Below are 16,413 nucleotides of genomic sequence, written 5' to 3' on the forward strand. Positions count from 1 at the left end.
CTCGGGCAGCTCCGGCGCGGCCCCCGCAGCCCCGCACGGCCCCGCACGGGCCCCGCCCTCCCTGCGCTGCCGCCGCTACAAATTGTGTTTGCACTGTAAGGAGGCTGCTCTCCTTTCCCACATCACCCGCGGCAGACCCCAGGGGTGGACAAGGAAATCTAACCGCGTGTTACATTTTCACAACAGCCCCTGCAGAAGAAGCACTTCCACCCTTAAAAATAACCCACCAAATTAAGCTCCTCTTATATTTTCTCCTTGGAAACAATGAGGAGCAGGGTTTGTGCCAGGCAGTACCGTCTGCCGCCCCGTGTTGAAGTTCAAGTTTCACTGCAGGCAGGTGAAGCAAAGCAGAGGCTGCACTGTCCTCTGGCGATCGTTTCACACAGGTGACTGATCTCATGCTCCGAAGCCTGCAGGTGTAACGCGCTGCAGCTCCCGAAGTCTGCTTTCTAACAACAATAACAACAAAAGAAAAAAGCTACTGGTCCTTTCTTATATTACCTGAAAAACCCAGTGCTTCTCAAACTATTGATCAGCTGCCTTTCCTTGCATATAAATCTGAAAGTCCACCTCGAACCTCAGTCTCAGTTTAATGCTCAATTTTATTCTATTTCCTGACACACCTCACAGATTTTTACCCGTGCCCACTCTTCCATTTCTCACTGCCAAGACCCCACTGCTTTAGCTTCTTGCTTTAATTTGGCCGAAGTTCAGGCATTCGCCCCACTGCAGGCTACAGAGCAGCACAGGACTCTGGGGACCAGCAGCACGTTTGCATCCAGAGGGGAGAACACCTCCAGTGGTGTGTGGGTTATTTCATTTGGAGAGGTCTGTGTATCTATACAGACAGCTGGGGCAGGACGAGGAGGCAGAGCAAGGTGGCTGTTCCAGGGAGCAGCCAAGCCTTCTGACTCCTCCATCAATCCTTCCTCCTCCAGTATCAGCTGCTGCAGCAAGGAAGCATGAGGGTCTCCCCCTGTGGGAGCAATTTGGGCTTCAGGCATTTGGGAAGGAAATGACAGGGAATGCAAAGGGAAGGGCTCTCCAGTGGAGTTATTTGAGGAGAGCCTTTCACCCTGGGGGTGACCTGGCCCCATGGTGCTCTCACCCAGGCTCAGTGGGAGGCTGGATGGGGCAGCACTGGGCACAACAGCATCTTACCTCACCTGCCAAATTAGTGAACTGTTGTTGAAAAGGGAAAATAAAGCACAACAAAGAAATTAGCCCCGCTGTGCTTACCAAGCCACAGTCCTGCTACCAAGACCACATAACTGCTCAATTTACATTGGACTTAAGTTACCTAAAAGTTAGTTTAATTGGTTAGACACACAGGCAGATTGTTCCTTTAACTCCACAGATACAGATCTTGTGTATATAGGTATATATGAACAAAGACTTCAATAATTAGAGTTCCACAGCTAAGCAAGCAGGCCTCTCCCCTCTGTGTTATCAAAAGACAAGCTTCATATCAGAATCCAGGTATTAAATACAATAGCCAGCTTTTACTTAATTATTATTATTGAGCCACATTCTTCCATCTGCACAAGAATCTCATCACATACTACTTGTATCTCAGAAAACACAAAACATCATTAAAAAGAATGAAGTTACATTAATAAAATTGTTTGAAATTTTAATTGAGATCCATGTTTGTTTTGCAACAGTTTCTCATGATGAAACACAAGAATAATTTTGAATGAGACTAAATAAAAGCAAAAATCCTATAAAATAAGTCTACATTTGTAGAAGACTGAGCAGAAAAGCCTGATGTGAACTAAGATCTACCAGATTACCAAAAGCATTAGGGGAATGTCCTTGCAAAAATTCCTCCCTTCAGTTAAGGCTTTGAAAATAGTTCTTCAGAAGTATGGAGGCACCTCTAATCTCGAGGCAATAATTGAGAATTAGAAGTCCTTAGCATCCTTGAATGTAGATCTAGATGATTATTTTCTAAACAAATCTAACTTTACAGTAAAGACCTATTAATCTCATTAAAAAGAAGATTGATTATTACCACTGGGAGCTGACACTGTAATTGTCAGTCACTCCGTTGTTCCTAATTTATTGCATGACACAAATAATGCAACTTTTCATGGTTGGTATTGGTTTATTGTCTAATATTGATTAAATTATTTACATGCCTACTTTTCAATCCACATTTTAGCACTCATACCTATGGCTTTTACTTTTATGTTTAGCACATCTTTGTGTCAAGTGTCAGAATTTAATTTCAAATAAACAAGAACCTGATACCATATAGACAAGTCTTCTCTATGTTTCAACATACTCATTTTCAGAATTTCATTTAATTTATAAAAGAAGAGTCTGATGGTAGCTTTCTTGCTGCTTATGTTTACCACAGATTCTACCAAGCTTGTCTTACGTTAAAATGTCCCTTTTAGCGTGTCCTACTGCCTCCACATGGAATCTGTTTCCTCCCTCAACCTCCCACCTCTAAATTTAATGCAAAAACAAATAATAAAAAAAATAAATCAGTAGCTGACAATTTTAAGCAAAAATATAAAGCACTATAACATTACCTACATTGTCTTTTACTGAACTAGGTTTTTGAACACTCTAGGAACTTTGTGGAAATCTAACCAGTCAGTGTTGAAAAGGCACAGGACTTTTGTGCTCAGAGACCTCCAGCAACAATGTTTTTTCCCCAGCCTGCAAGTTAGGGATCGCTGCTCAGGTACAGCAAACAGTCTGATCCAAAATTCACAGGTACTCAATTGCCACTTACAAGAGAATCCACTAGATTTTACTGATTCTTCTGCCACAGACACCTTGTAAATCTATAACAAGAGTTTGCTTCAATTGCAAGAAGAAAAGAGATGAAGTTAACTCTTATATATCCCCAGGGATGGTGTAACAATGACAGAAGCAATTAACTATTAAAATCCTCAGAAAGCTGTCTGTGTTGGTGGTAGTTTCTCTTCCATGCTATTACATGAATGGAAAAGTTTTTCACATTTGAGAGAAGTTTAATAGTATATGAAGAAAACTAACTTTGGTCCACTCGCCCAGCTTCCAAAGGACAGCTTATTGGAAAAATGACCACTGGTGGTTCAAAAACCAATGTAAACGTTAACAAAAATAATTTGGTATTTCATCCCCAAAACTGCACAATGGCAGTATTTCTCCTAGTCATCCACCTTTTTACTCTGTGTGTCCACTAACTGTTTGTAACTCTTCAGCTTGTCCTTCTTCTTCCTTATCTGCATCATCGACTTGATTAGGTTCTTTTTCTTCTGCTTCCCCTTGATCAACGCTTTCATATTCTACTTGTTCAAGGTCTGTTCCATCTATAAGTTCTGCCTGTACTTCTTCCATCTGTATTTGATTTACATGCCCAACATGTAACTGCTCCACATGAACTTCAGCACCCTGTTCAGTCTGGATGTGTTCAACTTCCAAGTAACTAATTTGCACCTGCTCTTGAAGTTCATCTATTTGTGTGTCTTTCACTTGATTGTCCTGTATGACATCCTGGTGCATCTGTTCCACAGTTACCTGTGCAGGATCCACTTGTACCTGAATTACTGGTAGGACATGGACTTGCTCCACTTGTTCTATGATAGTCATTGATGTTACTGGTTCAGCTTCCACAGTTTCCACTGGAAGCTCTTTCCACTCTTCTGTAACTATTCGTTCTGAAATATTGTGCATTTCTTTGAGATGTCTTCTCAGCTCACTGCCTTGCATAAACCACAAATCACATAAGGTGCAGTGGTTGGGTTTGTCACCAGTATGTATCACCAAGTGATCTTTGAATTGATCCCAGCTGTTAAACACGCTGTTGCAAACCTAAAACAAAAGACATAGGATGTTAGATGGAGCCAAGAGAACCAAGATAAAATAGTGCCTATTTCAGGTGACAGCTTTACACAGTGTAGCTTCTTGGTAATTGGATTGAAAAAAAAAACATTGGAGGTAAAAGCTGATAAGTCAGCTCCAGGTGAACAAGAGATTTTATATTTATTGATTTTTTAAAGAGTGTGCTACTTCACGTTGTGAATGCACGACATACCTACAAGATTTATGAGTCAGTACAGTATTTGAAAGTCTTCTTAATTTAACCTTATCTGAAATTCACATACAGTATCATGCCCCAGTACATGTCTGCTGTTTTGTGTGGAAAGCTATTTCTGTAATAATACTGTACAACAAAAGTATTACAAACTGTCCTTTTACTGAAGTTCTACGTGCAGTATTGCTACCCAGCTTTTCCTTATCAACTCTCACTCGCTCATGGCATCGTGGGGTTTCACTGACTCGACTGAATTCTCCCATTTTGCCATTTCAATAAAACACTTTACTGATTTCAGCAGAAAAAAGTCTCTAAACACTCCAACATTTTCTTTTCCAGCTAAAAGTACTGCCTCAGCTGCAGACACACTATGTTTACAAAGCACATGAGCACACTTCCTTCCCTTCAGCTGGCACTGAGGTAAGTAGCCTGAAAACACACAGGGGCTGCAGAAACTAATGAGGTGTCAGGGTAGAAGAGGGAGAAGACCGGGGTCAAGTCAGGCTCGGAGTAAAGAAACAGTAGTCTTTGTCTGTGCCAATTGTTATTGCCTGCCGGAAGCTGCAAAGAACACATTTCAGCACTCATTCACTGCTGGCAAATAGTTTTGAAACTCAATGTTCCATCTCCTCATAATTTTCAGCAACAGCACAGAAGGATGATGGAGTTTGTCACAGGGACTAACCCAAGAAGAGGTCTCTCTAGGGGAGATAAGTATCTCCATTTTGCTGTTGAAGTCTGGTTTGTGATGCTAGTGCCAGGTTTGGTTTTTATTTTTCCCCAGGCTCATGCTATAGAAAGAAGTTGCACACACACAACTTGGAAGACTAATCTTACAGATAAACATTAAAAAATACTGAGGCATTCGTAAAGATAATGACTATGGGTAATGCCCAAACATTTGTACAACTTTGTGCTACACAGTAATTCTCATATTCAGAACAAACTTATCTTGAAGACAGAGGTATGCTCTCAAGAGTTAACCTCAGACTAACGTAATAAGCAAATGATGCAACAGCATCAGTGAAACATATGATTGAATGGTTGACTAGCAACACAAAATTAATTAATCTCCTGCAGTATTCAGTGCTTTCTATGAATAAGATCACTCTCTCTTTTGGAAAAATAAAGCAGATATCCACCAGTTTTCTTCACTACTGAACCCAGTGTAACCTCAAAGCACAGAATTCTGTGAACTGAATAGGGTAAGAGCAGAGGAAAGAAAGTAAGGGAAGAGAAGGAGGAAAGAAATGGAAGTGTGTTCTTATTTGAGACTGTCATAGCAGTGGGACAGCAAAATGGCAAATAATAATGCCACAGCTTCAGCTGTTGTATTTTCTAGCTTTTCAGAATAATCTCTTAACAGCTAAGTAAGCCTTACCTGAACAGCTTGTCAAATGTCATTTACATAGTGACCAAATACCCTAGGTATCCATCCACAGTGTTTATATTTGCTTACAAGACATTACAGATTGTCCTTGTAAGTTGAAATTACTTTCCAGACAAAGTCAAAATATTTGGTATCAAACAGAAGAACAATAAAATAAGAAATAAAATAGTACTTTGTATTTTGGTCTTTAATGAAGCATGCTCACAAGCAGGGCAAGGCCTAGGTCAGTGCATCAAAAGCCTTGAAAAGGAATGAAAAAGGTGGGTAAAATGCAGATGAACACTTAGCTACCTATAAGAATCTCTCTGATTAGAAGTATTATGAGGCTCCATATAGGCAATTCCATATTTTAGATGGAATTATTTAGATACAAGTATTATTTGCATGTCGTGGTTGAATGTGATCCTTATATTTATTTTATTAAAGTAGCTCGTGGAGACATAAGCCCATACTCGTTGTCTTTCCTGCTCAATACTCCCACACTTCCTCAGCACAGGAAGGAGTTTTTACAGCCTCAGACCCTGCTGCTTCCATTACCTACCTGACATTCGTACAGCTTCTTTCTTCCCTTTTTAGCCCCAGCTCCAGACTGGCAGGCTGTCAGGTGACATTTGAGCGTGCTATTCCTGGCAAAACGTTCATGGCAGTTTGGACATTCAAACGGTTTTTCACCTGTTAAGAAAAATACAGGGATTTGTAAGTGCATAAAACCAGCTAGTTTTCTGTCAGCTCTCTTCTTCCTCTGTCTACCTTTTGTGTAGCTTGATAAATATGCTGTAAAGATGCGGCCAACTTCCTTCCTACAGAGGAAGAGCAAAACATTCTATGTAAACTTTATATTAAAAAAAAGGTCAAAAACCTAATGTGGAGTCTTCACTCTCATTTAGAAAAAAACACAATGTTACAATTACCAGTGCTATTTATGGTACAGTTAGGACATTAGAGTACTATTCTGATGAAATATCTTTAAAGAAGCAGCAGCTATTTCTCTCTTTTTGTCCGATAATATTTACAATTAAGCATCAACCTAGTAAATATACAAAGTAACACAGTAAAAGAAGGTATTTAAAAAATACAAAGTTTTCAACAAACAAAACCAAAACAGGGAAGAGAAGGCACAGATGGACATAAATAGGCACAAGCAAGATAAAGATTCCTTTCAGTTGCACCACTTCAGTTCAAACCTGGTACCAAACATAGAAGCCAGCTAAGGACAACAGCAGGGAAGGTTGAAAACAGGCCATTTTCTCTTTTTCATGCAAAGTAGTATATTGGTTGTTACTGTCATCAAGTAGTAACAAAGAAAAATTGGTGTCTCTGTTTACTAATTTCACATGCACAAACATAATGAAATTCAAGGAAATTAAAGTACAAAAATTAGGAACAGTGCATTTCTTTTGAAAGTCTGATAATTAATCTGTGGAATTACTGATACCAACATCATTACTGAAACAAACAGCTTAATGAACTCCAAAAGAGGCTGAGACATTTCAGTGAATAAAAGAAGAATCTCTTCTCACTAGTTTAAAATCTGAATTTCCAGGAATGCAGTAGTTACTGGCTATTGTGATGGAAAGCAAATAAACCTGTATTTTCAGAAATACAGATACTCAGAAGTTCCTCATTGTTTTTTCAAAAGAAATCCACAACTAGCCTATAGTTCCCACCCACAAACCTAAAAAATACAGCAAAACATTAAATGCTGGGAATATTTCCCTTACTGGTTACAGAATGCTATGTTTTTGGAGACTTGTACAGGTAATGCAGAGGATGCTAAAATGCCAAGTCTTGGAGGTCAAAACGCATGGACTTTGCCCAAGCAACCAATGCATACTTCAGAGCATTAAACACTGCTGCAGAGAACTCAGAACTTTAAAAGCCTTTGGCTGAATGGGAGTTTTTCCACTGACTTTGGGAGACCACAGTTAAATGGCAGTATCTGGTTTGATTTCAAGCTTAAAGCTTTTAAAAATTGTAAGCAAGAAGTAATTAGATTCCATGTGTCATGCCTGTTGTATCAATATATATTTAGATAGTATTCTGTATCTCCCATGATATGCTAAGTTGCTTTATCCCCAAAATCCTTCATTGCAACAGCAACCACTGTACTGTGATACGTGGGTTATCTGTTAAACTGACACAAACTTTTCTCTGAAAAGACCTCTGAAAAGTAGCTTGTGTTTGGACTGCTCACAATGGAGAAATACTCTTTGCTTCACAGGGGATAAGGACTTTCCAAAAACTTCCATTTATAAATGGAACTTTTAAGAGGCTATTTGGAATAGGCTAGACACATACATCATATCAATACTTGGGGGCCTCATACACAGATAAAAAGAAATTCAAATTAAAAGGCCTTAACAATAAAAAGAAGCTGCAAAAGAAACAGGGCTGCTATCCTGCACTAAATTCTCACTGATTACTCATGACTGATATATTAAACAAAAACATCTGGAAGATGTTTATTTCAGGACCACATACATTTTACATTCAGAGTTAACAGTATAATGCTCAGTATCCATTTGGATAGTAGACTTCTCAGTGAGATGAAGCAGCATCTTAGCCTCCCATATTAGAAAGAATGAGCACAAGTAATTTTATACTCAGAAGATGCCACCCACTTTTCGAAGAGGCAGATTTTGCAGTAAAAAAAAGTGTACTGTAGTCACTAGAAATCTTTTCCTGCATTAATTAGCAAAGAAAAAGAAAATCACAGATGAGAGGTCAAAGGCATGGGTGAAACTTTTCAAACCTGGTGGTACAAGAGAGAATTGTTAGGGGGTACTTCATGCCTAGCACATTCATAGGCATTTGCTCAGAAGTTCTGTAAGATTCTACAATTCTATAAATAAAACCTCTAAGCAGTATTCCACTGAGAATCTCACAGTTTAGATTATATTTCAACAGAAACATTTACCAGTAGAACTGTGACAATAAAAGTAGTTCCTCAGTTTGGTACTTTTGAAGAAGGAAATGCCTTAAAAATGTTTTTGAAAAAATCATTAAGATTGAATAGACTCAAGAGAGAAGCTTCATAAGTGCCTTCTGATTTTAGGCACTACCACATCAGCCTCTCAAAAGCTTGCATCAGTGAAAAACAAAATAAATTAACAAGGAAAAAGACAAACCAGCATTTCAGTTGTAACTAGAAGCAAAGAATTTCAAGCACTTAGGACTCGTGGTCTTTTCAGCATATTCTCTCTTTACCCAAAACATGCAAAAACCCCATATGCTAGAGCCGAGGCCACCAGGACAGGACTATAGCAGTGCTCTTACCTGTGTGCTTCCGGAGGTGCTCTTTAAAATGTCCAAAGTGGTCAAACTGCTTATCACAGTACTGGCATATATGTATTTTTTTGCCAGGTCTTTGCTTCTTGCTGGCACCACCTTCATCAAGGTGGTAACAGGTGAGATGCTGTTTCAAAGCACTCTCGCGTAGGTACCTTTTATTGCATATGTCACACTTGTAACTCTCAGTAGAGTGTGTTTTCATGTGTTCCTTAAAATGGTAAAACAATTTAAACGAACGGTTACATTTCTCACAGTGGAATAAATTGTTCACGTGTGACAGCTGAAGTTCCACAATTTCAATACCTTCTACCTGTTTGCATGAGGGATCAGTTGCACTATCACCTTCTTCTTGGATCTGGCATTTTCTCTCTCCCTGACGATACTTGCTGGTGATATCTGCCAAAAGAGCCAGAGCAGATTCATCTGATGTACCTGTTGTCTGTATGTACTTTATGGATTGCTCTGCAGAAGCCACTTCTTCAAGGGTTTCAATGCTGTCATCTTCCACTTCAATCGTCCCTTCAGCAATCTCAACCTCAATTTCAACAGGCTCTGCAGATGGCAGTGTTTCTGTGATAACGTTAGAAGTTTCAGCTATCTTCCTCTTTTTTGGTTTATTTTTACCTTGTGCTTGATTTGATTCTAAAGGTGATGAATTTTCTTTGTTCCTGTAAAGCATTTTTATAAACAAGGTTAAGATCCATAATCACTGATGTAAGAATTCCTGCCTAACCCTGAGCTTCTGCAAGAAACACTCTCTAGTTATTTCTCAGAGAAGCTGAATGATGAATGACCATATAACCTGTGTGCATGTCAGATGCTAGTTTTTCCTTAATCTACACTCCTTAGAGGTGTAACACAGCATGTTTAAGGCTGCAGAGCCTTTGACATAAGGTTTCTCTGGTGTTTTAAATAACTCTGCTTGAATGATACAAGCACCTGTCAAGAAGAAAGGCCAGTTAACTAATGACGTAAGTTTATCTAATGAACTTGTGAAATTCTGTACTTGGAAAGAAAACTTCCCTGAACCAAGGAGCTCCTGGCCTGTCTACTCAGAAATAGTATTCAAGTTGTTCTACACTATTCACCCCTTTAGCTCTGGAGGGAGTGCAATTGCCTGCAGCACTTCCAGCTTGTTAGAAAACACTACAGCTGTGACTTCACCCAATGGTTACTGTAACATCTCGTACTTCACACCTGACAGCTGAGGTAAAAGTAAAAGCCACAGGGACCTGAGAAGAGTATTCTAGCTTAATTTTCTCAGCTTAAACACAACTCCCAGCTCTGCTCTGGTTCTTCCTCACTCAACTCCCTTGCTCCAAAATGTCAGGACAGCACCTCAGACAATCACAAACATGGGCAGAGATGAGCAGGCCAATGCTTTCAAGTAGCACTTAAGATGCACGTGCATGCTGGAGTTTTTACTACTGATTATCAGTTTTGAAAATGAATCCTGGTTCAACAGGTCTGCCAATGTACACTGACTCAAAATGATACTAATTAGAACAGACTTTTTCAGTTTCGGGTTTCTTTTTAAACTCCTCAAGTAGACAGCTAAGGTCTGCCTTTCTTCCTTAATAATAAAAAAATAAGATTTTGGTGCTACAACACTTAATAATTTCCAAAAAAAGGTGTTTGTGACGCTGCAGTGTAGTAGAAATGCACAATCCTGTATCTTTCCTATGAAAAAAAATACATACTTATCCAACTCTACTGTCAATCTACAGAATTAGCACAGAATAAGTTAATTCAGAAATAAACCAGGTTTCCAGTATATCGTGTAATGGAGTTTTTTTTAAAGGAAAATGTTATCTGCCTGCTAAAGGAACTTGGGGCCAATGGCACTCTCCTTGGCTAATCTATGTATGGGGAGACAAAAAAGAAGCAAGTCTTTCCTCAGCCTGAATGCCAACAACTTTCAGCAGGCCTAGAAGAGAAAGCACAAGTCACTGTAATGCTGGGACCATTTATTGTCCCTTCCTCTGCTTCATACTGACAGAACAGTGTAGCATGCCGAATGAATGAGAAAGTGACATCACTTTGTGGAAGTGCAGGAAGGGAAAGAAAAACAGCATGACAGGCCTGCCACTTGCTTGTCTCAGGATGGAGTTCAGTGTGAGAGTACAGTTCCTGGGACCGGATAAGAAGCACTACAGCAGCATTTGATTGAGCATTGGCCCCATATAAAACTGATCATAAGTCACATTCATTCAAGGATTTTGAGGGGTTAATTTTGCAGCAAGGAATTTTAAGGCCACTCCTTATTGTCTCAGAAATAGTGGAAAGCTGAATGAAATCAGAACACTAGCATAAATTTGTTACTGTGGTCTAATTGCCTGAGGAGGCACCTTGTGACTGTACACCCAGCTGTCAATCAGGCGCGGTCAGTCAGCACAGAGACCTGGTAGCAGTTACCACAAAGTCACAGCCCTACAATGTCTGCAACATTTACCAGCCATGCCACTTGTCACTGAGTTCCAGACCAAAGACTGTGACATTCATTTTTTAGCTTTTATAATTCTGACCCACACATTATAGTAGAAGAGTATATGGTCCCACACAAGGTTCAGAAGGTTCCAGGACAAGGAAGAGCACTGCAAAGTCCTGGCAGCCAACTCTCATAAGAGGATTCTTGTGACTACATTTCAGTGTTGGCAATAAAAAGAGGTTTATGTGCTTACCTGATTTCAAGAGCTTTGATAGCTTCTAACATCTGTAGATACTCAGCTGCTTTCCAAACATCATTTGCTTCTTCCTCACCTTGGACCATTAGTTTTGCTGTATAGGTGAACTCAATCAGGTGACGAAATGCCATGTTACTTACACCTACACACAGGCAAGGAAAACAACAGTTTAATTTAGCACTTCCTCTGTCTCACCTATCTGATGAATCTTGTGCACTGGCCTGCTCACCATTTTGCTCGCAGTATTAGAGCTAACAGTTTCATAAAGAGGAAACCCTTAAGAAGGCCTACATTGGAATAAAAAATGTACTATAGAAACATATGAATCTGGAAAAATTAGAGAGTTACATCATGACAACCATAAAAGAGTAAGGTAGACATAAAACTGTTTGAACAATAAAAAGTACAGAATTAAATACAAATATACAATCTCTCATGAGAGCAAGTTACTGGAGACTGAAACACTGCTTCAGGAATTTGTTCCCTGCCTACTAGGAATGTACTTGTCTGTGTCTACCCTGCCCTTGTACCCCAGCCAAGGCATCCGTCATTGGCTATCAATGGCAGCCTTTTTCATCTGACCAGAATGGCTGTTGTCAGGGAAAGTTTGTATGTCATCTGCTAGCGCTAAAACAGACAGAGTTTGCCTGGGGAAGAAAAAAAGAAATGGAAAAAAAAACACCCAGAGAACTTCACATTTTCCCTTCCAAAAGATACAGATAAATACTGTTCTTTTTAGTTTTCCTTCAGGGGAAGTTTTTTCTCCAGAGGTGGTAGTTGCCTCAGAACAGTTCCGGGGCTGAAATCTGGAAAGCTAATTTCTATGACCCAGAATGCATGCAAGCCTGTACCAAGGATTCTGCATTAATTTCCAGCCTGGGCACACAACTCTGAAAGTTTTTATTTGCACGAATCAGATTACCTTCAATCTCCACCAACGGCTCCTGAGTGAAATCTTGGAAGAATTTGTAGAAGAACTGGCTACAGGCAGCAAGAACAGCCTTATGAGCTTTGAAATGGTGACCTACAGAGGCAAAGATTTTGGTTTAGGACAACAGCTTCCTCACTCATAGTGCAGAATAAGTGCAGATGCAGAAAAGAGATCACACGGTCTACAAATCCATTCCAGCAGCACAGTCACTTCGTATGTCTCCTTGTAACACAGGACACTACTGCAGCTAGCTTGTGCCATCCTGTGCAGCCACTTGCTGACACTGCAACTCAACCAGATGGAGGACTTACTATTTCAGTTATGGAAAATTCCTATGCAAACATTTTCCTGCATGTCTTGGCCTGAGCTGTCAGGTTTTACCCAGGTTCTCCCTGTTTTTTGTTGCTCTTACAGACTGATGCATTTTATCACCACTTCTGCCAGCATAAATACTGCTGCAGAACAAAAGCAATTTTGCTCTGTTCTTTCTGTTTTCCAGACTGTGTATTACCTATCACTGTGTTGCTTTCTTCCTGGCACAGGAATGAACATTCATGAGGCTCCACAGGACAGAGATAAGAGAAACAACACAGACTAGAACTTACTTTTTTTTTTACTAGAATTTGTTTACTTTTTTCTAATGCAGGTTCTTTATGATCCTTCCCTTCAACTGAGTTCTTGCTGTCCTTTTAAACACCAGCTGATACTCCTTTAGCTAAGTCTGCCCTAGCGGACACCGCCTATCTCTCTTGAAGTCCCCATCTCTTCCAAGAGATGTCTGGGCCAAGAAGCAATCTTAGGTGATGTACCAGACACCACCTTTTTTTAAGAGATAATAAACGCTTTTACACCCATCATCCTTTTAAATGAATACTTCTGTCCTTAGAACACATATAAAGAGAAAAGTGAGTGATTCTACCCTATTTTAACTATATAATAGTAGGCAGATGCCAGAGCAGCATGGACTAATTCTTTCAAGGTGGTTTGTTGTTGTTGTTGTTGTTGTTTTGGTTTTTATGTTTGTTGGCTTGCTTTAAATACAATATTTGTACAAGTTCTCTGCATGCAAATAGTCAGCTCAAGGTAAGGAAAAATACTTTAACAACATTTTGGAAATCGTTAAATACCACACAGTAGTTTCAAAGTGGGCTTCTCTCTGGAAATATTTAGCCCCTTTTGCAGAAGCAAAATTATTCAACACTGCTGGAGATTCTGTTCATCCCAAGATTTTAAATTAAATTCTGCAAGCAACCTGCATGCCAGTACAGAACCAAGGATGTGGTGGCAGCCCAGTCTGACAGTGACCTGTGACAAACCCAGCAGCTTCCCAGCACAGCTTTCAGAATCCTCTGTGCAACAGCTCAGGTCTGTACTTACCATCGACTATCAGAGTGATATCTGTAAACTGGTCCTGCTCACGTTGCTCATTCAGTCTATCCAAAATAACTTTATAGTGCTCAGGGAATTCTTGGATATACTCCATTGTTTCTTCAGCTTCCATGGTGAAAGGATTATCCTGCAAAAGATGTGTATGAGTAAGAACACTGCACTCAGTAAATACTATGCACTATGCAATATATATATTAGTACACAAACATGAACTAACTAGTACTTTTCAGGGACTACAAAACCAACAGAAACACTAACTAGTGTTAGTAATGGGTTTATCTGATTTTAGCTGATGGGTAGGGAATGGTAGAATTAGTGACATGGAACACTTCTTTATTTATACAGAAACAGTCAAAGGGAGTAAGAACTTCTTAAATCTACATATTCAGGAGGGACACATCTTCCCCAAAGAAAACACTGCATCTCCATAGCTGACTATTCAACACCACCAAAGAACCTTAATGTCAGATGCTTTATACAGCTGCCTCTTGCAATTCTACCAGTCCACTTGATGGAGGAACAGTTCTTAAGGCTTTCACATTAAAGTCCCATTTTGCACATAGAGAACACAGGACATTTACTTAATCTAAACAAGGATGTAATAAAATAGCACTTTTCTGCTTCCAAGCACATAGGAGTTGCCAGGGGTTTAATGTGCTGTCACACCCAAGAGCAAAGACCATCTTATCCACCCAAGCCTACTTACACTTCTTTCCCTGCAAGGTGAAATACTCTTTGCCAGACTCTTGAAAGAGACATATGCTTGTAATCTGATAGCCCCTTCCTCCCTTACTTATACAGTAGACATAGCTGGGGTGGGAGTTGCAGAGGTCCTCAAACCTGAGATTTAGGAGACCTCTCTGCCTGTGGATAAGGTGCAGATGTTACTCTGCTGCTTATGCAAAAGAACCTCTGGAGATAGTTCAAGTGCTTCAATGAAAGCATTTAATAAATTAACTCCAGGCAAAACAACTTCAGATCTGTGCAGCAGCAGCCATCTCCACCTCCCAGTTCATGTGGCTCACACTTAGAATGCTGCAATTTAAAAAGAAACATTGTTTCTTTTCACATTCTAACTCCCTTTGAAGAACATGCAGCTTCTGACTTAGGGTTGAATGAATCCTAAAGCAGCTAGAGACATCTTCCCCTCACTGAGTATGAGTACTTGGTATGAACAAAAGGAGGGAAGTAAGCTGAGAGCTGAGCCACTCTGTATCAAACCAAACTGAATACAGACACGGCAATTTCTGACGTGGCAAGTAAGCAGTTTTCCTCAGAGTACTACAAGGACCTAGAGAGCAGGTGCTTTGTGACTTCAGGTGCAGTTTCTTTTTGCGTGCAACTGGAATTGGAAAGTCCAGAGCCCTAAACTTCAGTGTACTGGCCACATGTGAGCTGATGCCACCATCCTTGCTAACTGCCCCCTGTGGCTATTTGCATTCTACCTTACTTGAAACTAACACACATACGAGTCTATGGGGCTCGACAGAAGTAGAGAGGAGAAATAATTACCTGATTATGATAAAAATGAAGTTACTTTCTTATGACTCACAGAAATAAAGTAAATTGTGAAATTCCTGTTTTTACCACAAAGCACACTCTTCCTTGCCTATCAGAAAAAGTGGCCCATGGAGAAGTAATTGTGACAAGGACATGAAAAAAAGAAGAGCAGAAGCAGCAGGCTATGGAAGTCTGCCTCTAAATGTTTGACACATCTGTTGGCAACATGGACAGTGGGACTGAGTGCACCCTCAGCAAGTTTTCTGACAACATCGAGCTGTGTGGTGCAGTTGACACACTGGTGGGAGGGGAGGCCATCAAGTGGGACCTGTAGGGGTGGGCCTGAGAAAACTGCATGAAGCTCAACAGGGCCAAGTGCACGGTCCTGCACCTGGGTGGGGGCAATCCCAAGCACAAATACAGGCTGGGCAGAGAATGGAGCAGCCCTGAGGAGAAGGACTTGGAGATGTTGAAGAGAAGCTCAACATGAGCCAGCAATGTGCACTCAACAACCAAAAAGCCAAACCAGTACTAGGCTGCATCAAAAGAAGTGTGGCCAGCAGGTCAAAAGAGGTGATTCTGCCCTTCCACTCTGCTCTCACTGAACCCCAGCTGGAGTATTGTGTCTGGCTCTGGAGTCCTCAACATTAGGACATGGAGCTCTAGGAGCAAGTCCAAAGGAAGGCACTGAAGATGGTCTGAGGGCTGGAGCACCTCTGCTACGAAGACAGGCTGAGAGTTGGGAATGTTCTGCCTGGAGAAGAGAAGCCTTCAAGGAGACTCTATAGTGGCTCTCCAGGGGACACAGAAAAGCTGGGGAGGGACTTTTTACAAGGGCATGTAGCAAAAGGATGTGTTAATGGGCTTAAAATTTGAAGAGGTGAGATTTAAGACAGTAGGAGGAAATTCTTCACTACGGGAGTGGTGAGACACTGGAATGGGTTCCCAGGAAGCTGTGAAAGACCAGGCTGGATGGGGCTCTGAGTAACCTGATCTAGTGCCCTGCCCATGCAGGGTCGTTGGATCTGGATGATCTTTAAAGTTCTTTCCAACCCAGGCCATTTTATGGTTCTATTATTTCATATGACATGCATATCAGAATTGCTTTTACAAACGAACCTCAGTGAAGCCATTTTCTTGTTAGCACCCTACCGGGCTGCAACAGAAACTCCCCATATTGGAGGCACATTTATTT

General features: G+C 40.5%; 1 protein-coding gene across 1 annotated transcript; it reads right to left on the reverse strand.

Annotated features, from left to right (window-relative positions):
* Positions 1–3,162: 3,162 nt before the first annotated feature.
* Positions 3,163–13,830, reverse strand: ZNF131 (zinc finger protein 131). Its single transcript, XM_010001163.1, has 6 exons — positions 13,707–13,830; positions 12,321–12,422; positions 11,396–11,540; positions 8,700–9,382; positions 5,965–6,095; positions 3,163–3,810 (listed from the first exon to the last, which is right to left on the reverse strand). The coding sequence occupies exons 1-6, from the start codon at positions 13,828–13,830 to the stop codon at positions 3,163–3,165; spliced, it is 1,833 nt and encodes a 610-aa protein (XP_009999465.1).
* Between the last annotated feature and the right edge of the window lie 2,583 nt (positions 13,831–16,413).

Source organism: Chaetura pelagica, unplaced genomic scaffold (genome assembly GCF_000747805.2).
Source record: "Chaetura pelagica isolate M959 unplaced genomic scaffold, ChaPel_1.0 scaffold546, whole genome shotgun sequence".
Classification (NCBI taxonomy): Eukaryota; Metazoa; Chordata; class Aves; order Apodiformes; family Apodidae; genus Chaetura; species Chaetura pelagica.

What these genes read in the sequence shown, in the direction of transcription:
- ZNF131 (XM_010001163.1), bottom strand. Translation starts at nt 13,830, where the DNA reads ATGGAAGCTGAAGAAACAATGGAGTATATCCAAGAATTCCCTGAGCAC. An exon ending in TATCACTCTGATAGTCGATG is followed by an intron (nt 12,423 to 13,706) that starts GTAAGTACAGAC and finishes TTGCCTCTGTAG; the next exon opens with GTCACCATTTCAAAGCTCAT. An exon ending in GCACCTCCGGAAGCACACAG is followed by an intron (nt 6,096 to 8,699) that starts GTAAGAGCACTG and finishes TTTTCTTAACAG; the next exon opens with GTGAAAAACCGTTTGAATGT.